The sequence below is a fragment of the Oncorhynchus mykiss genome, chromosome 6 (assembly GCF_013265735.2).
Source record: "Oncorhynchus mykiss isolate Arlee chromosome 6, USDA_OmykA_1.1, whole genome shotgun sequence".
Classification (NCBI taxonomy): Eukaryota; Metazoa; Chordata; class Actinopteri; order Salmoniformes; family Salmonidae; genus Oncorhynchus; species Oncorhynchus mykiss.
The window spans coordinates 46,629,476-46,655,718 of record NC_048570.1 but is presented as its reverse complement, the minus strand read 5'-3'; the positions used below and the strand labels follow the sequence as shown (position 1 = coordinate 46,655,718).

General features: G+C 42.8%; 1 protein-coding gene across 5 annotated transcripts in view; it reads right to left on the bottom strand.

Annotated features, from left to right (window-relative positions):
• The window catches only part of msh3 (mutS homolog 3 (E. coli)), a 134,028-nt gene that overhangs the window by 53,244 nt on the left and 54,541 nt on the right, over positions 1-26,243 (bottom strand). For all 5 annotated transcript variants that reach the window (XM_036980257.1, XM_021606650.2, XM_021606651.2 and 2 more), the window contains 6 exons: positions 20,721-20,889; positions 18,388-18,452; positions 18,008-18,124; positions 13,489-13,596; positions 13,095-13,209; positions 5,407-5,564 (listed from right to left, as the gene is read on the bottom strand). In XM_036980257.1, coding sequence (XP_036836152.1) covers positions 5,407-5,564; positions 13,095-13,209; positions 13,489-13,596; positions 18,008-18,124; positions 18,388-18,452; positions 20,721-20,889 — 732 coding nt within the window. The remainder of the gene's footprint in view (positions 1-5,406; positions 5,565-13,094; positions 13,210-13,488; positions 13,597-18,007; positions 18,125-18,387; positions 18,453-20,720; positions 20,890-26,243) is intronic.

Genomic DNA, 26,243 nt, shown 5'->3' with positions numbered 1-26,243 from the left:
CAATGACAAGCCACCGGGGTCTGACAACTTGGATGGACAATAAGTGGATGATATTTCCACTCCTATTTGCCATATCTTCAATTTAAGCTCACTAGAAAGCGTGTGCCCTAAGGCCTGGAGGGAAGCAAAATGTATGGCCTTGCCCTGATCCGTTTCACCTGTCTTTGCGATTGTCTCCACTCCCCTCCAGGTGTCACCCAACTTCCCCTTTATCCCCTGTGTATTTATACCTGTGTTCTCTGTTTGTCTGTTGCCAGTTTGTTTTGTTCTTCATACCTACCAGCGTTTTTCCCTTTGCTCCTGTCTTGTCTATAGTTCCTGTTAGTTTTCCCAGTGTTGACCTTTCTGACTGCCCTGACCCTGCCTGCCGTCCTGTACCTTTGCTCCACTACTCTGGATTACCAACCTCTGCCTGACCTGACCCTGAGCGCGCCTGCTGTTCCAGTGAATTACACCTATTCTGGATGATTGACCCCTGCCTACCTTGACCTGTCATTTGCCTGCCCCTGTTTAAAGAATAAACTTTTGTTTATTCAACACTGCACCTGGGTCATTCCTTAAAACTTGAACGTACGAACTGGCAATGACTGACCCAGCAGACTTGGACCATCTCCGCAACGCCATCTCCTCCCAAGGAGCCAGCATTGGTAGGCACGAGGAGTTGCTTTGCGGTCTGATGGAAGGGTTCCAGGCCGTGGCTGAACGTCACGACCTAGCATTGGACACATTGTGGGAGCAATTCTGTGGGTTGTCTACTAGGCAGCCATATCACGACGATAACCTCCAAGCCCCTCAGTAACCCTGCTGGTAGCAGCGCCGTCACCCCGGTTTCCCAGGAACCCTGCTTACCTCCCCCAGAGCGCTTCAATGGAGAGTCGGGCACCTGTCAGGCATTTCTCGCTCAGTGTTCCCTCATCATGGAGCTGCAGCCTTCCTCCTTCCCCTTGGACCACTCTATGATAGCGTACTTCACCACGCTGATGTCTGGGAGGGCCCTCGCCTGGGCTAAGGCCGTTTGGGAACAACAGTCAGCCGTATGCCTCAGTCTGGAGGGATTTGTGGCGGAGGTGAAAAAAATTTGAGGCTCGGGTGTCCGGAAGCTACAACAGCTTCGGCAGGATTTCCGCACGCTAGCAGCGGGGCATGCCTGGAACCCGGAAGCGCTGGTCAACACGTTCCTGCACGGATTATCGGAGAAAGTAAAGGACGAGCTTGCAGGCCAGAAACTACCGACGGATCTCGACTCACTCATCGCTTTAACCTTCCAGATCGATGGTCGGCTACAGGGACGTAGGAGGGAGAAGAGGTCTGATTGTGATCCCAATCGCTCACTCAAGGATCTGAAATTGCATCTGATGAACTCCGGATGTCCCCTGCGTTTACATCCCTGAGAGGATCCGGGCTTACCCGAATTCCTCCAAGAGCCCCCGAAGACCGCCGATTTACCTCTTCCCGAGCCGATGCAGCTCGCCAGGGCTAGGCTGTCTCCAGCCGAACGTGTACGCAGACTTAACACCCAGAGTTGTCTGTATTGTCTTTCTCGGCTCCCGGAAGCCGAGACCTTTCCCCCCGCTCCAAGATCATAAACCCCTCTGCTGTTCGTCCTCTGTTGCCCCATACCCTCTGTATACTTCCTACCTTTCCTGTGTCTAGAATTAAAACCATGTCTCACAGCTCTTTGTCTCCTGTTTACAGTTTACATACCTATCAGCGTTTCCCCCCTTACTTTCTTCCTGCCCTGACCCTGCCTGTCATCCTGTACCTTTGCCCCACTACTCTGGATTACAGACTTCTGCCTTCCCTAACCCTGAGCCTGCCTGCCATCCTGTACCTTTGCCCCACTATTCTGGATTACCAACATCTGCCTGATCTGACCCTGAGCCCGCCTGCTGTTCCAGTGCCTTACACCTTCTCTGGATTATTGACCCCTGCCTGCCTTGACCTGTCATTTGCCTGCCCGTTTAATGAATACACTTCAGTTTCTTCAACACTGTCTGCACCTGGGTCATACCTTAAAACGTGATAGTTTTGTTAGACTTCAGCGCAGCTTTTGACATTATCGATCATAGAAAGCCAGTGTGTCCATGTATGCGGATGACTGAACACTATACACATCAGCTATCACAGTGATTGAAATGACAGCAACACTTAACAAAGAGCTGCAGTTGTGGCGAAATCTGCTCGGAGCCTTCACCGTGCGCTGCCACTTTAAGAGCGCATGAGCAGTAAGGAAGGAGGAAATAAAGAGAGCTCGTTCAGCTCTTTGGGGGGGGGGGGCTTTTGGGTGGCGCGACAGTTTGATTGTGTGTGCTGTGCTGCAGAAGTTTTGTTTGTTTTCAGCGTTTGTAGTTTATAAAGTATTTAACTCAATCATCGGTGTGATCGCTTTAGATCGTGGTTGTTTTTGTTTGGGACCGCCCGTTATGGATCACATGGATTAGTAGCAACATTGTTGCGAAGCTTTAACATACAAACCAACAAACCATCGAACAGTCAGACACCGGCAGGCCTGAAGACCACAGCTAAGATTTCTCTTTTTCTCTCTCTCTTTCTCTTCCCTCTTGTTCCAGTGCTTTACCCTGCAACAGACTCTCTATTTTTCAAATGCACTTCCCATTGAAGTTCATTAGAGCTGGACTATTATTGCCCTGCCAGAAGTATTTGGATGGACATTTTAGTTGAAAGGGAGGCTGCTTGCAAGTTGTATATTATGTGAACTGTATTGAGGTGGGGTGTACTAATGACATGTGGCCGAGAAGACTGTGGACATTTTTAAGGCCTTTGTTGTGTCGATGAACACCCCCCACATTCATACCCTCTGCACTCATCCACTAGAAAATAACACAGATTATTGCAAATCCTCTGTTGATGACTGAGTTCGTTCTTGTATGAAGTTGCTGTGAAATTGCTCTGCCATTATTAGTATTAGTATTACTGTATGAGGTATTCTTGTTGGGGTTACCCCTGTGCTGTGATGTGGGTTTTATATGGTGTGTATTCTCTTTTCTCTCCACTGGCTATCTGGTAAACAGGCTACACTCTAGGCAGTCTCTTCTGCTGATGTGTGTGGGTCTGGTAGTGGTACTCTCCCTCTTCTACTCTTTTCCTTTCGGCATGGTTAATACCTGCCTGGCACCCGAACAAAATCTTTCTTTACCCCTCTCTAATTAATACCGCTACACAGTTAGTTTCAGAATGGATGGCAAGGTATACGTCAGTCCTAAATATTTCACAAACTAAAAGCATTGTATTTGGGACAAATCATTCACTAAACCCTAAACCTCAACTAAATCCTGTAATGAATAATGTGGAAAGTGAGGAGACTAAACTGTCATGGTCAAAACATATTGATACAATAGTAGCTAGGCTGGGGAGAAGATTGTCTATAATAAAGCGCTGCTCAGCCTTCTTAACGGCACTATTAACAGGGCAGGTCCTACAGGCCCTAGTTTTATCACACCTGAAAATTGCAATTGACTCAGATCAGGGCAGCACGGCTGGCCCTTGAACGTACACAGAGAGCTAATATTAATAATAAGCATGTCAATCTCTCCTGGCTGAAAGTGGAGGAGAGATTGACTTCATCACTACTTGTATTTATAACATGTTGAATCCATCGAGCTGTCTGTTTGAACTACTGGCACACAACTCGGACACCCATGCATACCCCACAAGACATGCCACCAGAGGTCTCTTCACAGTACCCAAGTCCAGAACAGACTATGGGAGGCGCACAGTACTACATAGAACCATGACTACATGGAACTCTATCCACGTCAAGTAACTCATGCCAGCAGTAAAACTTGATAAAAAAAAACAGATACAAATACACCTTATGGAACAGCAGGGACTGTGAAGCAACACAAACATAGACACGAATACAAAGAAACAATAACATGGATTTTTTAACATGGATTTTGTGTTATAGATAAATACAAATATATACACATATCACTGTCTTTGCAAATGGAGGAACTGATAGATAAAGTGTTCAGATAAAGAGAGGTATGAGACTGGCAGAGGTGGATGTAGGAATCAACCTTTTCCCTTTTAATCTCTCCTCAGCTCTCATCTCTCACACATACACACGCGTAGGAATCGACACACGCCCAGGCACACCTACAAACACACATGCCCAAACATACACCCACACCAACAAACACCCACACCAACAAACACACACACCCACAAACACGCACACCCACACACACACACACACACACACCCTGTCGTTTACCGTGGTATGCTGACGGTCATTGTCCCCTCTGTGTGTTAACACACAGAAACATGCTTAAACATGCAAAAAACACAAACATCTGCAGGTGATTAGGGGTATTTCCCTATACCACAGCGTTCACACTGTTCAAATCGGGAAACACACACACATTACCTGTGGTAGACACCAACACACACTCGGCTTGCAGAGGAACACAAAAGGATTACGGGAGATTGTGGCTGTCACAATAAAAATAACATCACATTTTGACGACCACACACATGGCCTGTACGCCATGCACAAACACACAAAAAACAGTGGGCAGTCATCGGAGCTACATACAAGGCTAAAAATGTCGATGTTGTGCACTCAAATTACATGCAAACAGAGACACCACATAAAGCCTAATTTATACTCTACGCATAACAAAAATATGTAGATGTGTGCACCCCGCAATTTATAACTTGATGCAAGTACGCAAGATTGTCATTTTGCGTAGATTGTGAATTAGTACGGTACGAATTAGGGAAAGTCTTCTTCTAACGCTGATGTGTGTTTGTTTTGGCTGCCACGCACTCAAGTTAACAATATCAAAACAAAAGTAATAATTTATGTGGCCAATACTATCCGTAGAGGTGTGTTATTGTGCAATGTGTATATATATATCCAACACGATTTTAATGCAGTACTCAATATTGTCGTAAGTCTAATTTCACTAGAGAAAGGGACAGAAAGACAAAGAGAAAGCAAAAGAAAAACAAAGAGCGATGGAGAAAAATAAAGTCTGCTGCATTTATTATGGATCCCAACGCTGTGTCTCTAATGTTGTCATGGCCACTATTCTTTCTGCTTTTGCCAAACAGCAGAGAGAAAAGGAGAACGAGTCCTCCTTTAGTCTCTCTCTGCTCACATGGTAACATAAGTGGCGAGCAGAAACGCGCTAATTCGTGTATGTGTGCACGCGCGCGTGTGTGTGTGAGAGGGAGAATAGTCTCTGGTCTCTCTCATATTACCTGGTAACCATTGAGGAGCTAAAAATGCCACCAGAACCACTCACAGTTGATTGCAGAACTAAGTTGCTAATGTGTTGATAATGGGCAACAAGAGGCTGACAATGTGTCAATCAGTAATCACATTTACTGATATATATATGTGTGTGTGTGTGTGTGTGTGTGTATGTGTGTGTGTACCTGGTGTATATGCCATCCAGGATGCCCAGTCTTGCCTCTGTAGCTGGTACATATGATCCCACCTGGGCCATGATGCTGACTAGCGCCACCTGGCGGATGTAGGAGCTCTTACCCCCCATGTTAGGGCCTGTTATTATCAGAGTCCTCCTCCCGTCACCCTGAACAAACAGAGAAGGGGGGACAAAGTGTAAATAGCTAAGTAACTAAGTGGTGTTATTTTTTATTATTGACAACCCTAAGCTAAAAGCCACCACCTCCGACACATAGCAGCTGAGAAAATAACTCTAATACTTCATTTTCATTTTCTTTCTCTTTAAAATCATGTGTCAATCATGATACTTCTTCTTCCAAAACTGAATAGATTAAAAATGCTTGTGAATCGTGATATCTGTTTAAATGCACTTTTAAATTACATACAGTCTATGGAAGGGCAATTTAAATAATTTAATAATATCAATATTTTGGGGGGATATCTGGACAGTTTAAATACATGTTTTTTGTTTTAAATGGAGAGAGCCGGTGCGCTGCGCTTTGACAGTCTGCTTCTTGACACACTGCTCGCTTAACCCGGATGCCGGTGGAAACACCGTCAGCTTGCAGGCGCCCGGCCTGCCACAAGGAGTCGCTATAGCGCAGTGGGACAAAGACATCCCGGCCGGCCAAACCGAGACGAAGCTGGGCCAATTGTGCGCCGCCTCATAGGTCTCCCGGTCACGGGAGCAGTGTGACACAGCCTGGGATCGAACCCTGGTCTGTAGTGATGCCTCGAGCACTGTGATGCAGTGCCTTAGACCGCTGCGCCACTCGGGAGGCCAGATGCTGCCACTGTTTTGACAGATTCGATTATACTATTTAGAGCAAGCAGCCAGCTCACATCCCGAATGAACGCAAGAGGGAGAACGCAACAAGTAAAAACATATTATATAACTAGGGCTAGCTAGCTAACAAAATGCCAAAGTGTGCAAAGCTGTCATCAAGGCAAAGGGTGGCTACTTTGAAGAACCTCAAATATAAAATACATTTAGATTTGTTTAACACAATTTTGGTTACTGCATGATTCCATATGTGTTATTTCATAGTTTTGATGTCTTCACTATTATTCTACAATGTAGAAAATAGTAAAAATAAAGAAAACCCTTGAATGAGTAGGTGTGTCCAAACTTTTCACTGGTACTGTATCAAAACATATGCACAAACTTTAAAAAAGAATTGTATGCATACACAGTGCATTCAGAAATATTCAGACCCCTGGACTTTTTTCAAATTTTGTTACGTTACAGCCTTATTCTAAAATTGATTAGTTGTTTTTCCTCAAAAAGATAGGGGTCAAAATGATTGACACCCCTGTTTTCAATACTTCAACTTGCAACGATAATGCCACTGAGCCTTTTTCTAAAATGTTTTATGAGATTGGGGAACACATTGGGAGGGATCTTAGACCATTCCTCCATACAGAAACCTTCCAGATCCTTGATATCCTTCATCTGCACTTATGGACAGCCCTCTTCAATTCAAACCACAGGTCTTCAATAGGGTTCAAGTCCGGAGACAGATAGCCATTGCAAAATGTTGATCTTGTGGTTAATTAACCATTTCTTTGTGGATGTGTACGTGTGCTTGGGGTTATTGTCTTGCTGGAAGAGCCACTTGTGGCCAAATTTGAGCCTCCTCAAACTTGTATGAGTATAAAATAATATAATTTACCAAACATAGCTCAGTATTTCTGATTAATATTACTGTATACAGTCTTTTTTTGCTCATCTTTATCAAAAGGTACCAATATTTTTTGACCTGACTCTATATCAATTGAATTCTGACTTTGAGCAGTTCTAAGCAGATTAATCAGGCAAAATTGTTTCTGCCTGGAAAGATTTAAAACCTTAGCAGCACAGTGGTTCAATCCTCAGTTCCACCCTATTGCAGAATGAAATGTCAATACATATTAAATCTTAATGCATAACGAATCGCAATATGTATCGAATAGTGTTACAGTGCCTTGCGAAAGTATTCGGCCCCCTTGAACTTTGCGGCCTTTTGCCACATTTCAGGCTTCAAACATAAAGATATAAAACTGTATTTTTTTGTGAAGAATCAACAACAAGTGGGACACAATCATGAAGTGGAACGACATTTATTGGATATTTCAAACTTTTTTAACAAATCAAAAACGGAAATATTGGGCGTGCAAAATTATTCAGTCCCTTTACTTTCAGTGCAGCAAACTCTCTCCAGAAGTTCAGTGAGGATCTCTGAATGATCCAATGTTGACCTAAATGACTAATGATGATAAATACAATCCACCTGTGTGTAATCAAGTCTCCGTATAAATGCACCTGCACTGTGATAGTCTCAGAGGTCCGTTAAAAGCGCAGAGAGCATCATGAAGAACAAGGAACACACCAGGCAGGTCCGAGATACTGTTGTGAAGAAGTTTAAAGCCGGATTTGGATACAAAAAGATTTCCCAAGCTTTAAACATCCCAAGGAGCACTGTGCAAGCGATAATATTGAAATGGAAGGAGTATCAGACCACTGCAAATCTACCAAGACCTGGCCGTCCCTCTAAACTTTCAGCTCATACAAGGAGAAGACTGATCAGAGATGCAGCCAAGAGGCCCATGATCACTCTGGATGAACTGCAGAGATCTACAGCTGAGGTGGGAGACTCTGTCCATAGGACAACAATCAGTCGTATATTGCACAAATCTGGCCTTTATGGAAGAGTGGCAAGAAGAAAGCCATTTCTTAAAGATATCCATAAAAAGTGTTGGTTAAAGTTTGCCACAAGCCACCTGGGAGACACACCAAACGTGGAAGAAGGTGCTCTGGTCAGATGAAACCAAAATTGAACTTTTTGGCAACAATGCAAAACGTTATGTTTGGCGTAAAAGCAACACAGCTCATTACCCTGAACACACCATCCCCACTGTCAAACATGGTGGTGGCAGCATCATGGTTTGGGCCTGCTTTTCTTCAGCAGGGACAGGGAAGATGGTTCAAATTGATGGGAAGATGGATGGAGCCAAATACAGGACCATTCTGGAAGAAAACCTGATGGTCTGCAAAAGACCTGAGACTGGGACGGAGATTTGTCTTCCAACAAGACAATGATCCAAAACATAAAGCAAAATCTACAATGGAATGGTTCAAAAATAAACATATCCAGGTGTTAGAATGGCCAAGTCAAAGTCCAGACCTGAATCCAATCGAGAATCTGTGGAAAGAACTGAAAACTGCTGTTCACAAATGCTCTCCATCCAACCTCACTGAGCTCGAGCTGTTTTGCAAGGAGGAATGGGAAAAAAATGTCAGTCTCTCGATGTGCAAAACTGATAGAGACATACCCCAAGCGACTTACAGCTGTAATCGCAGCAAAAGGTGGCGCTACAAAGTATTAACTTAAGGGGGCTGAATAATTTTGCACGCCCAATTTTTCAGTTTTTGATTTGTTAAAAAAGTTTGAAATATCCAATAAATGTCGTTCCACTTCATGATTGTGTCCCACTTGTTGTTGATTCTTCACAAAAAAATACAGTTTTATATCTTTATGTTTGAAGCCTGAAATGTGGCAAAAGGTCGCAAAGTTCAAGGGGGCCGAATACTTTCGCAAGGCACTGTATGTATCGTGAGGTCCCTGTCCTACTATCTTTCTATCCACTTATGGACATGATATGAACATGATAATATTATGAACATGAATAAACAGTCCATAGAGAGTAATGACCATATGAGCAGAAAGAGATCGATGCATTTCTTCTTTCGCTCTATCTGGAGGGAGAGAATGAAAGAGAATAAGAGGGAAACTGAAATCCGTTTTACCTCATTTTTAAACAGCATGTCACCTGTACAACTTGAGATGACAAAACTCAAAATCACCTTTATTCTACACACTGAAATGGACACAAGGTCCTTCCTCTGGCAAATCAGACCATAACTATATCCTCCTGCTTCCTGCTTACGAGCAAAACAAAAAAGCAGGAAGTACCAGTGATGCGCTCAATATGGAAGTGGTCCGATGGAGCAGATGCTAAACTATAGGACTGTTTCGCTGACACAGACCGGAATATGTTCTGGAATTCACCCATATCAGTCAACGGCTTCATTAATAAGTGCATTGATTCTGTGCATTGTCTTCCCCACAGTGACTGTACATACTGTACATTCACCAACCAGAAGCAATGGATTACAGGTAACATCCGCCAAGATAACCTGCCTAAATGACTGTAGCACTCACATCTACAGTATAGCAATGAAATGCTTTGAAAGGCTGGTCATGGCTGACATCAACACCATCATCCCAGATACCCTGGACCCACTCTAATTCCCATACCGCCCCAACAGATCCACAGATGACTGGCCATAAACAAAGATCTTTCCCGAAACTTGTCAGTCTATTCTTGTTCTGAGAAATGAAGTCTATTCCACGTGAGAAATTGCCAAGAAACTGAAGATCTCGTACAACGCTGTGTACTACTCCCTCCCACAGAACAGCGCAAACTGGCTCTAACCAGAATAGAAAAAGGGGTGGGCGGCCCCAGTGCACAACTGAGCAAAAGGACACGTACATTAGAGTGTCTAGTTTGAGAAACAGACGCCTCAAAAGTCCTCAACTGGCAGCTTCAATAATAGTACCCGCAAAATTCCAGTCTCAACGTCAACAGTGAAGAGGCAACTCCAGGATGTTGGCGTTCTAGGCAGAGTTGCAAAGACAAAGCCATATCTCAGACTGGCCAATAAAAATAAAAGATCAAGATGGGCAAAAGAACACAGACACTGGACTGTCACGTGTGCTCCCTCTCTGGCCTCTAGGTCACCAGGCCACTCGTTAGGGCGCACACCTGTCACCAGCGTTACACGCATAATGACACTCACCTGGACTCCATCACCTCCTTGATTACCTGCCCTTTATATGTCATTCCCTATGGTTTCTTCCCCAGTCATCATTGTTCCTGTTTCATGTCGGTGCGCTGTTTGTGTTTCTTGTTTTGTTCATTTATTTATTCAATGTATTCACTCCCTGAACTTGCTTCCCGACTCCCGACTCTCAGCGTACATTGTTACAGGACAGAGGAACTCTGCCTAGAATCCCGGCATCCCGGAGTCGCCTCTTCACTGTTGACGTTGAGACTGGTGTTTTGTGGGTACTATTTAATGAAGCTGCCAGCTGTGATAACATAATTGCAAAAAGGGGTTTCTAATGATCAATTAGCCTTTTAAAATGATAAACTTGGATTAGCTAACACAATGTGCCATTGGAACACAGGATTGATGGTTGCTGATAATGGGCTTCTGTACGCCTATGTAGATATTCCATAAAAAAATCTGCCTCATCGTTGTCATCAAGTTTGCTGACGATGCAACGGTGGATGGACTGATCACCGACGACGATGAGGCAGGCTATAGAGGAGGAGGTCAGAGACCTGGCAGTTGTGGTGCTAGGACAACAAAATATTGCTCAACGTCAGCAATACAAAGGAGCTGTTCGTTGACTACAGGAAAAAGAGGGGCGAGCACGCCCCCATCTACATCGATCGGGCTGTAGTGGAACAGGTCAAGAGCTTCAAATTCCTTGGTGTCCACTTCACCGAGTTGTGAAGAGGACACAACAGTGCCTTTCCCCCTCATGACGCTGAAAAGATCTGGCATGGGCCCTCAGATCCTCAAAAAGTTCTACAGCTTCACCATTGAGAGCATCTTGACTGACTGCATCACTGCTTGGTACGGCAACTGCAAGGCACCTGATTGCAAGGCGATATGGAAGGTGATGAGTACGGCCCAGTACATCACTTGGGCCGACTCCCTGCCATCCAGGACCTCTATACCAGGCGGTGTCAGAGTAAGGCCCAATCATTTTTAAAAACTCCAGCCACCCAAGCCAATGATTGTTCTCTCTGCTAACGCACGGCAAGCGGTCCCACTGTCCGAAGTCTGGAACCAACAGGAACCCTGAATAGCTTCTACCCACAAGCCATGAGACCGCTAAACAAGGCTGCTAAATACAGTAGCTAATCAAATGGCTACCTGCATTGACCCTTTTTTGAACTCTCTCTCTTGCACTGACTACGCACACACACGGGACTCTACCCACACACACACACACACACTACTTACACCCACACACACACAAAACATACGCACACATGCATACCGACGCCACACACATAGGCTGTTGCTCCACATACGTTGCCGCTACAGTCTATTACCTATCCTATTGCCTAGTCATTTTACTCCTACTTATATGTATATAACTACCTCAATTACCTCGCACCCGCGCACATCGACTTGGTACTGGTACCATGTTATTTTTAATTGTTATTGTTATTCATTCCTCGGGTCACTATTTATATTTTTTATCTTAAACTATACATTGTTGGAAAAGGACCCATAAGTAAACATTTCACTTTCAATGTAAGCATTTAACCTGTTGTTTAAGAAGCATGTGACCAATAAAATTTGAGAGAATGAGAGAGAACGATTTATGGAGAGAGTGAAAGGTCGATATTACATTGCTGATCTCACACTCAACGTCAACAAAACTAAGGAGATGATTGTGGACTTCAGGAAACAGCAGAGGGAACACCCCCCTATCCACATCGATGGAACAGTAGTGGAGAGGGTAGTACGTTTTAAGTTCCTCGGCGTACACATCACAGACAAACTGAATTGGTCCACCCACACAGACAGCATCGTGAAGAAGGCGCAGCAGCGCCTCTTCAACCTCAGGAGGCTGAAGAAATTCGGCTTGTCACCAAAAGCACTCACAAACTTCTACAGATGCACAATCGAGAGCATCCTGTCGGGCTGGTACGGCAACTGCTCCGCCCACAACCGTAAGGCTCTCCAGAGGGTAGTGAGGTCTGCACAATGCATCACCGGGGGCAAACTACCTGCCCTCCAAGACACCTACACCACCCGATGTCACAGGAAGGCCATAAAGATCATCAAGAACAACAACCACCCGAGCCACTGCCTGTTCACCCCGCTATCATCCAGAAGGCGAGGTCAGTACAGGTGCATCAAAGCTGGGACCGAGAGACTGAAAACAGCTTCTATCTCAAGGCCATCAGACTGTTAAACAGCCACCACTAACATTGAGTGGCTGCTGCCAACACACTGACTCAACTCAACTTATGTCAAATATATCACTAGCCACTTTAAACAATGCTACCTAATATAATGTTTACATACCCTACATTATTCATCTCATATGTATATGTATATACTGTACTCTATATCATCTACTGCATCTTTATGTAATACATGTATCACTAGCCACTTTAACTATGCCACTTTGTTTACATACTCATCTCATATGTATATACTGCACTCAATACCATCTACTGTATCTTGCCTATGCCGCTCTGTACCATCACTCATTCATATATCTTTATGTACATATTCTTTATCCCCTTACACTTGTGTCTGTCTATAAGGTAGTAGTTTTGGAATTGTTAGCTAGATTACTTGTTGATTATTACTGCATTGTCGGAACTAGAAGCACAAGCATTTCGCTACACTCGCATTAACATCTGCTAACCATGTGTATGTGACAAATAAAATTTGATTTGATTTGTACAGTGATTGGGTGGGCAGTATGAGAGCTTGGCTCGGATTCCTATTGGCGCCTTTTGCATTTCACAGAGAGAAGGATTAATCTACACCAGTTTGTGTGTGTGTTTGTCTGTATACCTGTAATTCTGTGTTGTTGGGGACATATTGTGTGTGCTCTCCCATCAGTAGGTCTATCACAGGATGTCTGCCGTCCCTGATCACGATCTGACGGTCTCCCTCACACAACACCGGCCTGGGAGAGAACACAGTTATATACTCTGAGGTGAGAAGTAGGGGGTGTAGTTGGCGAGAGAGGGACACAGAGATGGATAGAGAGAGGGAGATGTTTAGGGTGCAGTTGGCAGTAGAGCTAAGCCTTCTGGGCCCAGTCCACTCCTCCTCACAGGCTGTTTAAAACTGTAACTAACACACACACACACACACACACACACACACACACACACACACACACACACACACACACACACACACACACACACACCTCTAAGGTAAAGGTCATCAGAGTGATTACCTGCAGTAGTTCCTCTGCTTAGCGACCTCAGCCAATGAGAACAGGCAGTCCACTGTTGCTAAGTTACCAACAGCCTTCTTCATAGTGTGGTAGTACTCCCCAAACTGACTGAGAGCAGGAGAGAGAGAGAGAGAGTTTGAGTATAGAAGGGGAACAGACAAAACTACCAAAAGTTAGCACCAAAAGTGAAATGCGGTTGTCTTAATGTAATCGGTGTGAAATAGCTAGCTAGTTAGTGGTGCGCACTAGTATCGTTTCAATTGGTGACTTCACTCGCACCAAGACCTTGAAGTAGTTGTTTCCCTTGCTCTGCAAGGGTCGAGGCTTTTATGGAGCGAGGAGAGGGACATAAGCAATACTGTTAGATTGATGCTGTTGACCCGGATCACTGGTTGCTGTGGAGAAGGTCAAAAGGGGGTGAGTGTAACCAGTGTGAAATGGCTAGCTAGTTAGCGATGTGCACCTATTTGGAACACCTATATACACCTAAAAAAGTTGAATAAAAAATCCTATTTAATATACACCATCACAATAAATCCATTATTTATTTTGGTCAGGTCTAAAAAAAAAACATTATGATAAAGAGAAAATGTATTTCAGAAGAACAGAATATGAGTTGGCCTACTGTATGTTTTCTGGCTCTGCTACATGTCATAGGCTATAGGCTTGTTCATTTAGCAGACAAGATATGCTTAGAAGTCCCATGCCACTATTTTATATGATATGAGTTTATAGTAAGAAGAATATAATTGAACTTAGTTGAATAAAATAGAAAGGATATTTTTCCCATTCCGGAGCGAGTGCTCATATGAAGTTGTAAAAGTGATCATTTGAAACAGGTCATATATGCTAGATTTAGAGATATTTGGAAACTTAAGTTGTGAGAGACACAAACCTTTGTTTGTGTATTAGAAATTATGGGCTGTGTCGTAGAATTACAACATTATGTTAATCACATTACTTTTATATTAGAATGTAAGCCTATATTAGTACTTACACTGTCTGTATTTCTTAGAGGCAACATAATAGAGTTCTTAGAACTCTTATGTGTCTGTGTGGAGAGAGAAGCCTCTGAGATTTAACATTGACAGTAGATTTACGATGGCTTGGTGATAAAACAACAATCCCTTCCATTAGTGTCTGTCTGTCAGTGCCAGGGAGACCCAATCTCCAGTTTATTTAAGGAAAGGACCTAGTGTCTATGTTGCATTAGTATTTCTGTATAAGAAAGAAGTAAATTAACTATAGACAGATATTTAGCGCCATGTAAATCTTGACGTATGTTGCATGAGAGCAAAATGTACCTGTGTAAATTCTCTCATCTGTGATTTTCATGAATATCCAGGAGGAGGGACTTTGTTATAAAATGCTGTGGCTTAGTTCTGCTGTTTGGGCTCTCAACAAATCACTTACTGTACAGGTGGGTCATTGACAAGCTCCGTTACTGCAGTAAATAAATAATAAAGTTTGATTGTTTTGAAGAAATCTAAAAGTCTCCTTTTGATTAGAATAATTCCACGACAGCTGCATGATGCGACTATTAATGATTTGAAAGTCACAAAGCTTGCGCTCTGTTCCTTGCCTTAAGCTGCACATCTGTTCACTCCAAGTGATCATATTTTTACCCATCAGACTATACTCAATTTAATCTTGTCTTTACTAATATGTAAAATGTATTTCGATATACTGAACAAAAAGATAAACACAACATGTAAAGTGTGGTTCCCCATGTTTCATGAGCTGAAATAAAAGATCCCAGAAATGTTCCATACACACAAAAATATTATTTAATTCAAATTTTGTGCACAAATTTGTTTACATCCCCGTCAGTGAGCATTTCTCCTTTGCCAAAATAATCCATCCACCTGACAGGAGTGGCACCACATGTAACCAAGCCAGCCCAGGACCTCCACATCCAGCTTCTTCACCTGCGGGATCGTCTGAGGGATCGTCAATGATGCCGAGTAGGCTCTTCAGTTTTAGAGCGAAGTATGTGCTTCATATGAGCTGCTCCAACCCTGTTCCTGCTGCTACTCAGTGCTTAATTTGGGAAACCAAGTGAAATCTGTTCGGGAACATCGATAGTAACATGTTTTCGTACGAAAACATATTTCACTAAACTGTTGACAGCCCCTCTGAGCACTCTAGAAAGGAATAAAGGAGAGAGAGGAGGAGATGGAAATGCACAGTGAGATATTCTGTATGGCTAAAATTAAATTCATTTTAGTTTTGAAAATTTAAAAAATGCCCTATTACTAGGCTATTCAAAATCAAATACAAATACAAATTGTAGGCTAACTCTGTAGGCTGCCCTGCACAATCAATGAACCAACAGCGTTGCCCAGGGCTATGCGTTCTCTCCCAGACTGCTGGATAGAAAGCATTAAGTCCATCCAGTATAAATAAAAATACAGCCTACACTTTATTATTATTCAAATTTGTTTAATTTTCGAGAATAGGCTAGACTAGAGGCGATTTTAGCATGTAAATCTTGGTGGGGCAAAAAAAATATAGAAAAGTGGGATGCATGCCAGCAAAGCCACTAGACAACACAACACTAAACAATACATTAAGTGCACTATAACAGTGACAAACGGTGCCCGCAAACTGTTAGGGCCTACATAATGCTGTCCCAACAGCAGTCCCAATACCTTACCACTGTTACATCTGGCTATCAGTGGTACCTTGTCTGGCAGCGAAACAGTTAATTCAGCCTCATTTACTGCCTTTAAAAAAAAACAAAGCTGATATGGCTGACTTGCTTAAGTACATATAATGTGATTTGAAGATTTTTTATCTGTGGCCAATGACCTTGAGCCTTCTTGGATGGGCACTTCTAATGTAACTCTATGGCAGCATCCAAGGGGCTACAAGTTTCTAGCTCAATCCTTAGACTTGGCGGTGACGTAGTGTCCCCATGAGTGACAGAACAGTGCCAATCACAGCTCAACGCTCTGTATTTTCTGCTGGCTTGCCACACCACCACAGAAAGAACTGAGCTAGGCTGAAACACCTGCATTTTGGAGCTGTTTTACTCAAGAAAACAAAGAGACCATGTTTGTATGCGGATTCATTGGCAAACTGATATGTGACACGTATTAATGTCAAAATAAATGCAGACAAGCAAGCCCCCCCACTGGGCTAGACCTATTATGTACCGTCTTAAATCAGTTTTGTTTGTCTGGCATGGGTACTATGTGGTAGGCTATGTATTGTATAACGGCACAATCATTAATCAAAGTTTGTTTTTTGGTGGGGGGGGGGGCTTAGGCTCATAAGCCTATGCATAAACTCTAATATGCGTGTGGGTGTTTTAAATTAATCATCACCTTAGGAAGCGCTGTCCATTTCGTTCTGTTAGACTTTGAAAAAACATCCACAACAACCATTTTTTACACTGAAATTGATCAGCACAGCGAGGTGAGTTTTAAAAGCATGATACTGTTTTGATGATAAATGTTTGATGTGATTTTCGATTGCATTTGCATTGATACCAATGGTTAGAGAAACAATAGAGCCCCGTGTACCAGGCCATTAGGACCTGATGGTCATTACCAAGTTGGGTACTACCAAAGCTTGTCCAGAGTGCATAAGAGGAGATTCCCGTGACATGGAATTTTACTGCGGTCATGACTCATGACTGTCGGTGTGGCGGTAATACAGTCACCGCAACAGCCCTAGTCACTCACTCCAAGACCTTGAAGTAGTTGTTGTGGAGCGATAGGTAACGGTGCTTCGAGGGTGAATGTTGTTGATGTGTGCAGGGTTCAACCCACATTGTGGCGAGGAGAGCGACGGAAGAAATACTGTTACATTAAGGTAGGTAAACCATATGCATATCACAGTCGCTGCAAGTAAAACTTTCCTCCAAGTACAGCTATTAGCACAATCAGTGATAGTAAGAAAATAAAGTGCAAGTGTTAGTGCAAGGGAGTGCTTGGGGGTTAAACCAAGAGGCTTTTGAAGAGACATTTTTGGAAGATGGGCAGGGTTGCTGTCTGGATTTTAGGAAGGAGCTTGTTCCTTCATTGTGGTGCCAGGACAGAGAAGAGCTTTGACTGGTATTTGGGGAGCTGTCCCTCATAGGAGTGGAGGTGCCAGGAGACCTGACATGGCGGGTTGGCGGGAAGGATGTCTTTAAATGAGATTTTTTCATGCGTTTTTTTTTTAAGGTCACTTTAAAACACCTAAAATGGCTTATTACTGCTTCTTACCTTATCAGCTGGACTGGCTTGTAGAACCAGTAAAAATGCTAATTAGAAGTGAAATGCTAATTAGCTGCGTTGTGCGGTGTTCTAAAAAGTATGTTTTACTCTTTCTAGAACTTTGCTACTATTGATATGTAATTGACAGTTGGTGTTAGTTGCCGGTGGAAATGTTACATGCAGCCCCTTTAAACTAGGTCTTATACCTCCCATTGGAATTTCTGCTGTTTTACACATCAACCCTCTCCCCACTTTGGATGGATGTCAACAACATGAAATTGATGTACTGTAGGTGATGAATAAAGGATACATACTGTAGGAAGTTAGTCCATTCTTTCTGGCTGTCGATGAGCAGCTGTTCTCTGAGCTGGGACAGACTCCTACATCTTCCTATCAGGTACGGAGACTGGTACCTACTCACTGCCTTAGTACTTGAAGGGAGTAGGGGGAAGGAGGGAGGGGGAGAGAGAGCAATTCATCCTCAGTCATAGATCATGGCCTTTAATTTAATTTCCCAGCTAAAAAAAATATCACAATTTCCTGTCAGGACCTCTATCTTACAAGACGGTGGTCAGAGAAATGAGACAGAGGGGAAAGGTAGACATAACAGGAAGAGACAACACTGATTAGAACAGATAAATAAAATGTGACAAAATGTGTAAAACTCCCGTCTCTGTCCTCTCTGTGTTCTCACCTGCTGATCTTAACCCAGTCGGACGGAACCACAGACACCATAGAGTTCTTTACCTCTATCAAGAACTGGGATGGGGGAGGCAAAGAGGGAAGCAGGAAGAGAGGGATGTAGGGGGAGAGAGAAGGATGGAGAGAGTTTAGAAGGTAGAACAGGAGGGGAGATAAATAACTTGCCTGCAGACAGAGACAACGTCAATTTGATTAAAACACACAAACAAGCCTTAAAGATGTAAAGTCCCCTGTTTTGGGGACCTGCGTGGTTCTGGTACCGGTTAGGACAGACATTTGCGCTTATAAATCGATATGTGGACACCACAGATCGAAATGGCTTGCATTGAGAGGTAGCCCTGATTCTTTCAGAAAGGATTTTGTCTCTTCTGCCTGTGTGACGCAGGATGTGAAATCTGACACCATTTGAAGCTAGGATGTCCCTCCTACCATTTCATTCGCTCTTCCGACTGTCCATCAACTCCTGGCTGAACCCTATTTTCATATTTGTACTGTGTACTTGAGCTTGTGTCTTCAAAAGTGACTACACCTCAGCAATGTATAACTATTTTTTTTACCAGTAAGGTGAGATTTGAACCTTTCTTGCAGCATTACTAATTATTGTTTGTGGCAGGTTTTCCCAAACTCGGTCCTGGGGCCTACTTTGGGTGCACATTTTGGTTTTTGCTGTAGCACTACATAGCTGATTCAAACAAACAACTCATCATCAAGCTTTGATTATTTGAATCAGCTGTGTAGTGTTAAGGGTTAAGTTTGGGAAACCCTGGTTTATGGCCCTCTTATGATAAATAATTACTTTGGGGAATTACATTAGGTTACATTTAAGCAGTTAAAAAGTCAGACACACATACACAACTAAAATCAGATCCCAACTGTGACCTAGCCACCTACAGAAAATGAGGCCATCAGTGCCCGCCTAACACAAACACATACACTCACCTATTCACCCGCAGCTTTTCTCGCAAACATACACACACGCCTAAATTAGATCACCACTGTGACTCAGCCACCTACACAAAAGGCCTCTTCACACTTAGTAAACTTTTTGTAAAAATACCATAGGCTACACATATTACTCAAATGCAAACTTGCGTACTTGCTACGTCTCGACCACTATCTCTGGAAGTAGCGCATGACACTCGCCCAACCACTTGAAGCAGGGCAGTGTAAACAGAATTGTCTCATTGAGTTAACACTCCAACAATATAAATGGTAATAGCAGTGCAATGTTTTTTTAAACAGTTGAAATGTATAGACATTTTCCTAATATTTGAGACTTGTTTTATAGATTTTTTCCTTAAGTGCCTGTTACATTCTGAAATTGTCGCAGTAGCCGCCGGCTGCACAGAGCCTCGTAAAACTATGGAAGTCCATCCCCACCACCAAAAACATGGAAAATATAGAGCATACAAATAGGATATGTTGTTTAATTTGTAACATTGTGTGATTTCAGAGGTGGAACCACAGGTCCCAGAGTGGTGGTGGGGTTTTTCCTGATCTGGTAGTATGCTAACCTAACCAACTCCGGATCCTAGTTTTAGCGCAGGACATAGTAATAAATCAGCTGTAGAAACATTTTTATGTGGGATTAAATTAATAATTAGGTCATATGGTAAAAAAAAAAAATACTGGAAAAAAGATGAAAAAAGTAAAACCCTTAAAACAGACAACAACTGCGATTGGACAAAAACAGGGTTGAGCTTGCTGTATGTAGGGTGGCATTGTGTAAGCCTTTGCAGCTGTAATTAAAAAGATACTCATCCAGTATGCCATCACTATTGTGATGATTGATTAATTAATTCCAGTCAATAATTTTGGATTCAAAAGGCCTAGGTAGCCTAGCCATCCAACGTGTGAATTTAACGCTACTTGATGAATACATGCTGTTAAAGCAACTGTGCTTTTGTCTACAATAGACCAACATAGCTACTGTAGTAAGTCAAAGTTGTGTGCTGGAGAACCTTGGCTGAGCATGGGTGGAGTAGGCATTGTGGTGCTCAAGTGAATTTCCTATCTTTATTGGCTTCAGACCAATGCCTGTTTCTCAATTAAAACACAATTTTTAGTTTTTAATTGTAAAATTGTAATTTTGAGCTGCGGACCAAGTATGTCACATTGCCAGCCACAACGAAAGGCAAGGCTGTAATGTGAATTGAAAAGTAGAATTATCTTTCGCCACTCCTATCCTCAGACTCTCCTTCATATCTTGTAGTGGGAATATGGCTAAAATTACATTAGTCTCCGCCTAACACAAACAGACACACACTCCCCTGTCCACCCGCAGCTTCTGTCACACACAACACATAGTCTCTCTCTCTATGTTACCTCTTGTCCACTGACTCTGACGTAGTCCAGTGTGGGGGTCCTGAGTGTGTATCGGACCTCTGTCCGGTGGTCTTGTATCTCAGTCAGAACCGATTGGATCTCGACTCTCCTCTCCTGGAGCACTGGGAAGCCCGATAGGTCACAGAACAGCTCCCTCTTATCCCCTGACCTACACACACACACATTTTTTTACTTTCACCTGTATGCAGATGATACTGTGGTGTATGCCATTGCCCCACAGCTGACCAAGCTCGGTCAGAGCTTCAATCTGCCTTTATTTCACAACAGAAAACCTTTGATGAACTGAAATTGGTACTTAATACAGGTAAAACCAAGTATGTTATTTACCAAATTACGTAAAAATGTGTCTGATTTGGATGGAGCCCACTTATTAATATCTGGGCATCTGGATTGACAAAAAGCTATCTTTCAAAAAACAAGTTGATGAATTAGTTAAATTAAGAATTAATATATACCCCATCTATAGGAACAGGTCCTGTCTTTCATTAAATAGCAGAAAACAAATAATTAAGTCAACATTCATTCCGGTTATTAACTATAGCGATATCGTCTATATGAATGTATCGAAGCCATTGGATGTAGTTTATCATAGCGCATTGCGCTTTATTACGGGTGATATGTTCAGTACACATCAATTACATGTTATATTAGAAAGTAGGCTGGCCCTCTTTGAAGTGTCGAAGATCGATGCAGTGCGCTCTTTTTGTCTATAAAGCCTCATTGCATAAACTTCCGCCATACCTTACCTCATTGTTAACATTATTGATCATAGTCTGCTGCTGGAAAAAGTATGTGTTATGCTTTACACCCCCTGCTATAATAAGCCTCTAAATTATAACCGAGTTAGAAACAGGAATTCCCCAGGGTAGCTGTTTAGGCCCCTTGCTTTTTTACATTTTTACTAACGACATGCCACCAACGTTGAGTAAAGCCAGAGTGTCTATGTATGCGGATGACTCAACGCAATACACATCAGCTACTACAGCAACTGAAATGACTGCAACACTTAACAAAGAGCTGCAGTTCATTTCAGAGTGGGTGGCAAGGGATGAGTTAGTCCTAAATATTTCTAAAACTAGAAGCATTGTATTTGGAACAAAACACTCACTAAACCCTAAACCGCAACTAAATCTTGTAATAAATAATGTGGAAATTGAGCAAGTTGAGGTGACCAAACTGCTTGGAGAAACACTAGATTGTTAACTGTCATGGTCAAAACATATTAATGCAGTAGTAGCTAAGATGGGGAGAAGTCTGTCTATAATAAAGCGATGCCCTGCCTTCTTAACAACACTATCAACAAGGCAAGTCCTACAGGCTGTCACGAATCCCGCTGAAGATGGTGCCTCTTCCTGTTCGGGCGGCGCTCGGCGGTCGTCGTCGCCGGCCTATTAGCTACCATCGATTCCCTTTCCTTTTGTTCTCTCTTTTCCGGACAGTTTTAGTCCTGTGTATTTTGGACGGGTTGTTTCATGCACCCTTGTGTTTTGCATGTCCGTGTCTCCGCTGTCTTTGGAATAAAATATCCACGTACGGAAATACCTGCTCTCTGCGCTTAACTCCTCCACTCACCATTCATCGAATTCATAACAGAAGCCCGCACCCTTGAATGGAGTCAGCAGGAGCAGCGACCACCCCTCTCCCAAAGCAGTTGACAGTGAGAGGACGTACATTTCTTTGCTGATTTTATTTACCATATTATATGGAGACAGAAACATTTCAATTCAGCTTAGGATAGAAACCACTAAAGTTTCCAAAACTGTAAAAATATTGTCTGTGAGTATAACAGAACTGATATTGCAGGCGAAAGCCTAAGAAAAATCCAATCAGGAAGTGACTCATATTTTGAAACCGTTGTGTTCCTATGCAACCCTATTGGCCATTGAAAGGGATATCAACCAGATTCCTTTTTCTACGTATTCCCTAATGTGTCTACAGCCTTTAGACGTAGTTTCACGCCTTTATGTTGAAGAATGAGCGTAAAGGACCACATTGCGTAAGTGGCCAGCTGAGGGCTCTCAGAGTGATTCTTGCGTAAAAGACAAGAGGCAGCCATTTTTCCTCTCGGTCCTACTGAAAAGTCAATTGTCCCGGTTGACATATTATCGAATAGATATTTGAAAAACACCTTGAGGATTGATTATAAAAAACGTTTGCCATGTTTCTGTCGATATTATGGATATAATTTGGATTGTCGTGACCGCTATTTCCGGTGGATTTCTCAACATAACGTGACCAACAAAAGGAGGTATTTTGGGTATAAAAATAATCTTTATGGAACAAAAGGAACATTTGCTGTCTAACTGGGAGTCTTGTCAGTGAAAACATCCGAAGATCATCAAAGGTAAACGGTTAATTTGATTGCTTTTCTGATTTTCGTGACCAAGCTTCCTGCTGCTAGCTGGACATAATGCTATGCTAGGCTATCGATAAACTTACACAAACGCTTGTCTTGCTTTGGCTGTTAAGCATAATTTCAAAATCTGAGACGTCAGGGTGATTAACAAAGGCTAAGCTGTGTTTCGCTATATTTCACTTGTGATTTCATGAATATGAATATTTTCTAGTAAGATTATTTGGCCGTTGCACTATGCTAATTAGTGTAGTTGATGACAATTCTACCGGATCCTGGATGGGTAGTTCTAAGAGGTTAATGTGCATATATTCCCGTTAATTCCCATATATTCCCATTAATTCCCAAGAAAAGTTTCCACCTATGAATATTCTCCAAAATGTGCAACCCTATGTATGAACAATGCTCCATCACATATTCTGCCTTCCTTTTGTGATGATTTATTTGATAACTTTAATAACAACAATTGATGCCAAAGCTCTAGTAAAGTTGGAAAAGGCCACGTCCAAACGGAAAGCCCCTTGGATGAGTGAGGAAACTAATAAATTAAAGAGAAAGTGCAGAAAGGCAGAGCAGAAGTGGAGAAAGTCAAATTTGCAGGGCCATTATGATATTCTGAGAGATATACGCTGCTCAAAAAAATAAAGGGAACACTTAAACAACACAATGTAACTCCAAGTCAATCACACTTCTGTGAAATCAAACTGTCCACTTAGGAAGCAACACTGATTGACAATAAATTTCACATGCTGTTGTGCAAATGGAATAGACAACAGGTGGAAATTATAGGCAATTAGCAAGACACCCCCAATAAAGGAGTGGTTCTGCAGGTGGGGACCACACTTCTCAGTTCCTATGCTTCCTGGCTGATGTTTTGGTCACTTTTGAATGCTGGCGGTGCTTTCACTCTAGTGGTAGCATGAGACGGAGTCTACAACCCACACAAGTGGCTCAGGTAGTGCAGCTCATCCAGGATGGAGCTGTGGCAAGAAGGTTTGCTGTGTCTGTCAGCGTAGTGTCAAGAGCATGGAGGCGCTACCAGGAGACAGGCCAGTACATCAGGAGACGTGGAGGAGGCCGTAGGAGGGCAACAACCCAGCAGCAGGACCGCTACCTCCGCCTTTGTGCAAGGAGTAGCAGGAGGAGCACTGCCAGAGCACTGACTCAACTCCAGCCACTTTAATAATGGGAATTGATGGGAAATGATGTAAAAATATATCACTAGCCACTTTAAACAATGCTACCTAATATAATGTTTACATACCCTACATTATTCATCTCATATGTATATGTATATACTGTACTCTATATCATCTACTGCATCTTTATGTAATACATGTATCACTAGCCACTTTAACTATGCCACTTTGTTTACATACTCATCTCATATGTATATACTGCACTCAATACCATCTACTGTATCTTGCCTATGCCGCTCTGTACCATCACTCATTCATATATCTTTATGTACATATTCTTTATCCCCTTACACTTGTGTCTATAAGGTAGTAGTTTTGGAATTGTTAGCTAGATTACTTGTTGATTATTACTGCATTGTCGGAACTAGAAGCACAAGCATTTCGCTACACTCGCATTAACATCTGCTAACCATGTGTATGTGACAAATAAAATTTGATTTGATTTGAAATGACCTCCAGCAGGCCACAAATGTGGATGTGTCTGCTCAAACGGTCAGAAACAGACTCCATGAGGGTGGTATGAGGGCCCGACGTCCACAGGAGGGGGTTGTGCTTACAGCCCAACACTGTACAGGATGTTTTTCATTTGCCAGAGAACACCAAGATTGGCAAATTCGCCACTGGCGCCCTGTGCTCTTCACAGATGAAAGCAGGTTCACACTGAGCACATGTGACAGACGTGACAGTCTGGAGACGCCGTGGAGAACGTTCTGCTGCCTGCAACATCCTCCAGCATGACCGGTTTGGCGGAGGGTCAGTTATGGTGTGGGGTGGCATTTCTTTGGGGGGGGTCGCACAGCCCTCCGTGTGCTCGCCAGAGGTAGCCTGACTGCCATTAGGTACCGAGATGAGATCCTCAGACCCCTTGTGAGACCATATGCTGGTGCGGTTGGCCCTGGGTTCCTCCTAATGCAAGACAATGCTAGACCTCATGTGGCTGGAGTGTGTCAGCAGTTCCTGCAAGAGGAAGGCATTGCTGCTATGGACTGGCCCGCCCGTTCCCCAGACCTGAATCGAATTGAGCACATCTGGGACATCATGTCTCGCTCCATCCACCAACGTTGCACCACAGACTGTCCAGGAGTTGGCGGATGCTTTAGTCAAGGTCTGGGAGGAGATCCCTCAGGAGACCATCCGCCACCTCATCAGGAGCATGCCCAGGCATTGTAGGGAGGTCATTCAGGCACGTGGAGGCCACACACACTACTGAGCCTCATTTTGACTTGTTTTAAGGACATCAAAGTTGGATCAGCCTGTAGTGTGGTTTTCCACTTTAATTTTGAGTGTGACTCCAAATCCAGACCTCCATGGGTTGATAAATTTGATTTCCATTGCTAATTTTTGTGTGATTTTGTTGTCAGCACATTCAACTATGTAAAGAAAAAAGTATTTAATAAGAATATTTCATTCATTCAGATCTAGGATGTGTTTTTTTAGTGTTCCCTTTATTTTTTTGAGCAGTGTATATCAATGCATTTAGAAATGCCAGATGGGCTCATTTTTCTAACTTCATCACTAAAAATCATCATAATAATAATGCAAGATTAATAATAAGATCTTGATGAGAAGTTTGATGACATATGCCCTAGCATACCACGAAAAGGCACTATGAATTTATTTTCCCTGGTTGACACAGACATGCTAAGGAAAGTGAAATATCAACTTAAGCCTTCTACCTCCCATTACCTCCTTATTCAAAACAGTTTTTAATTGCATATCTGAAAAAGTGCAAGCTATTGTTAATCACTCCCTGTTCACAGGTACTTTTCCCACTGCACTAAAAACTGCTATGGTGAAACCCCTTCTGAAGAAAATTAATCTAGATGCTTTTCACTGCTACAGGCGATACCAAACTTTACATTTCTCTGTCACCAGAGGATTTTAGCTCCACAGAAAAATTTGACTGTATTTGTGATTTAAATACTTGGATGGCTCACAACCACCAGCTAA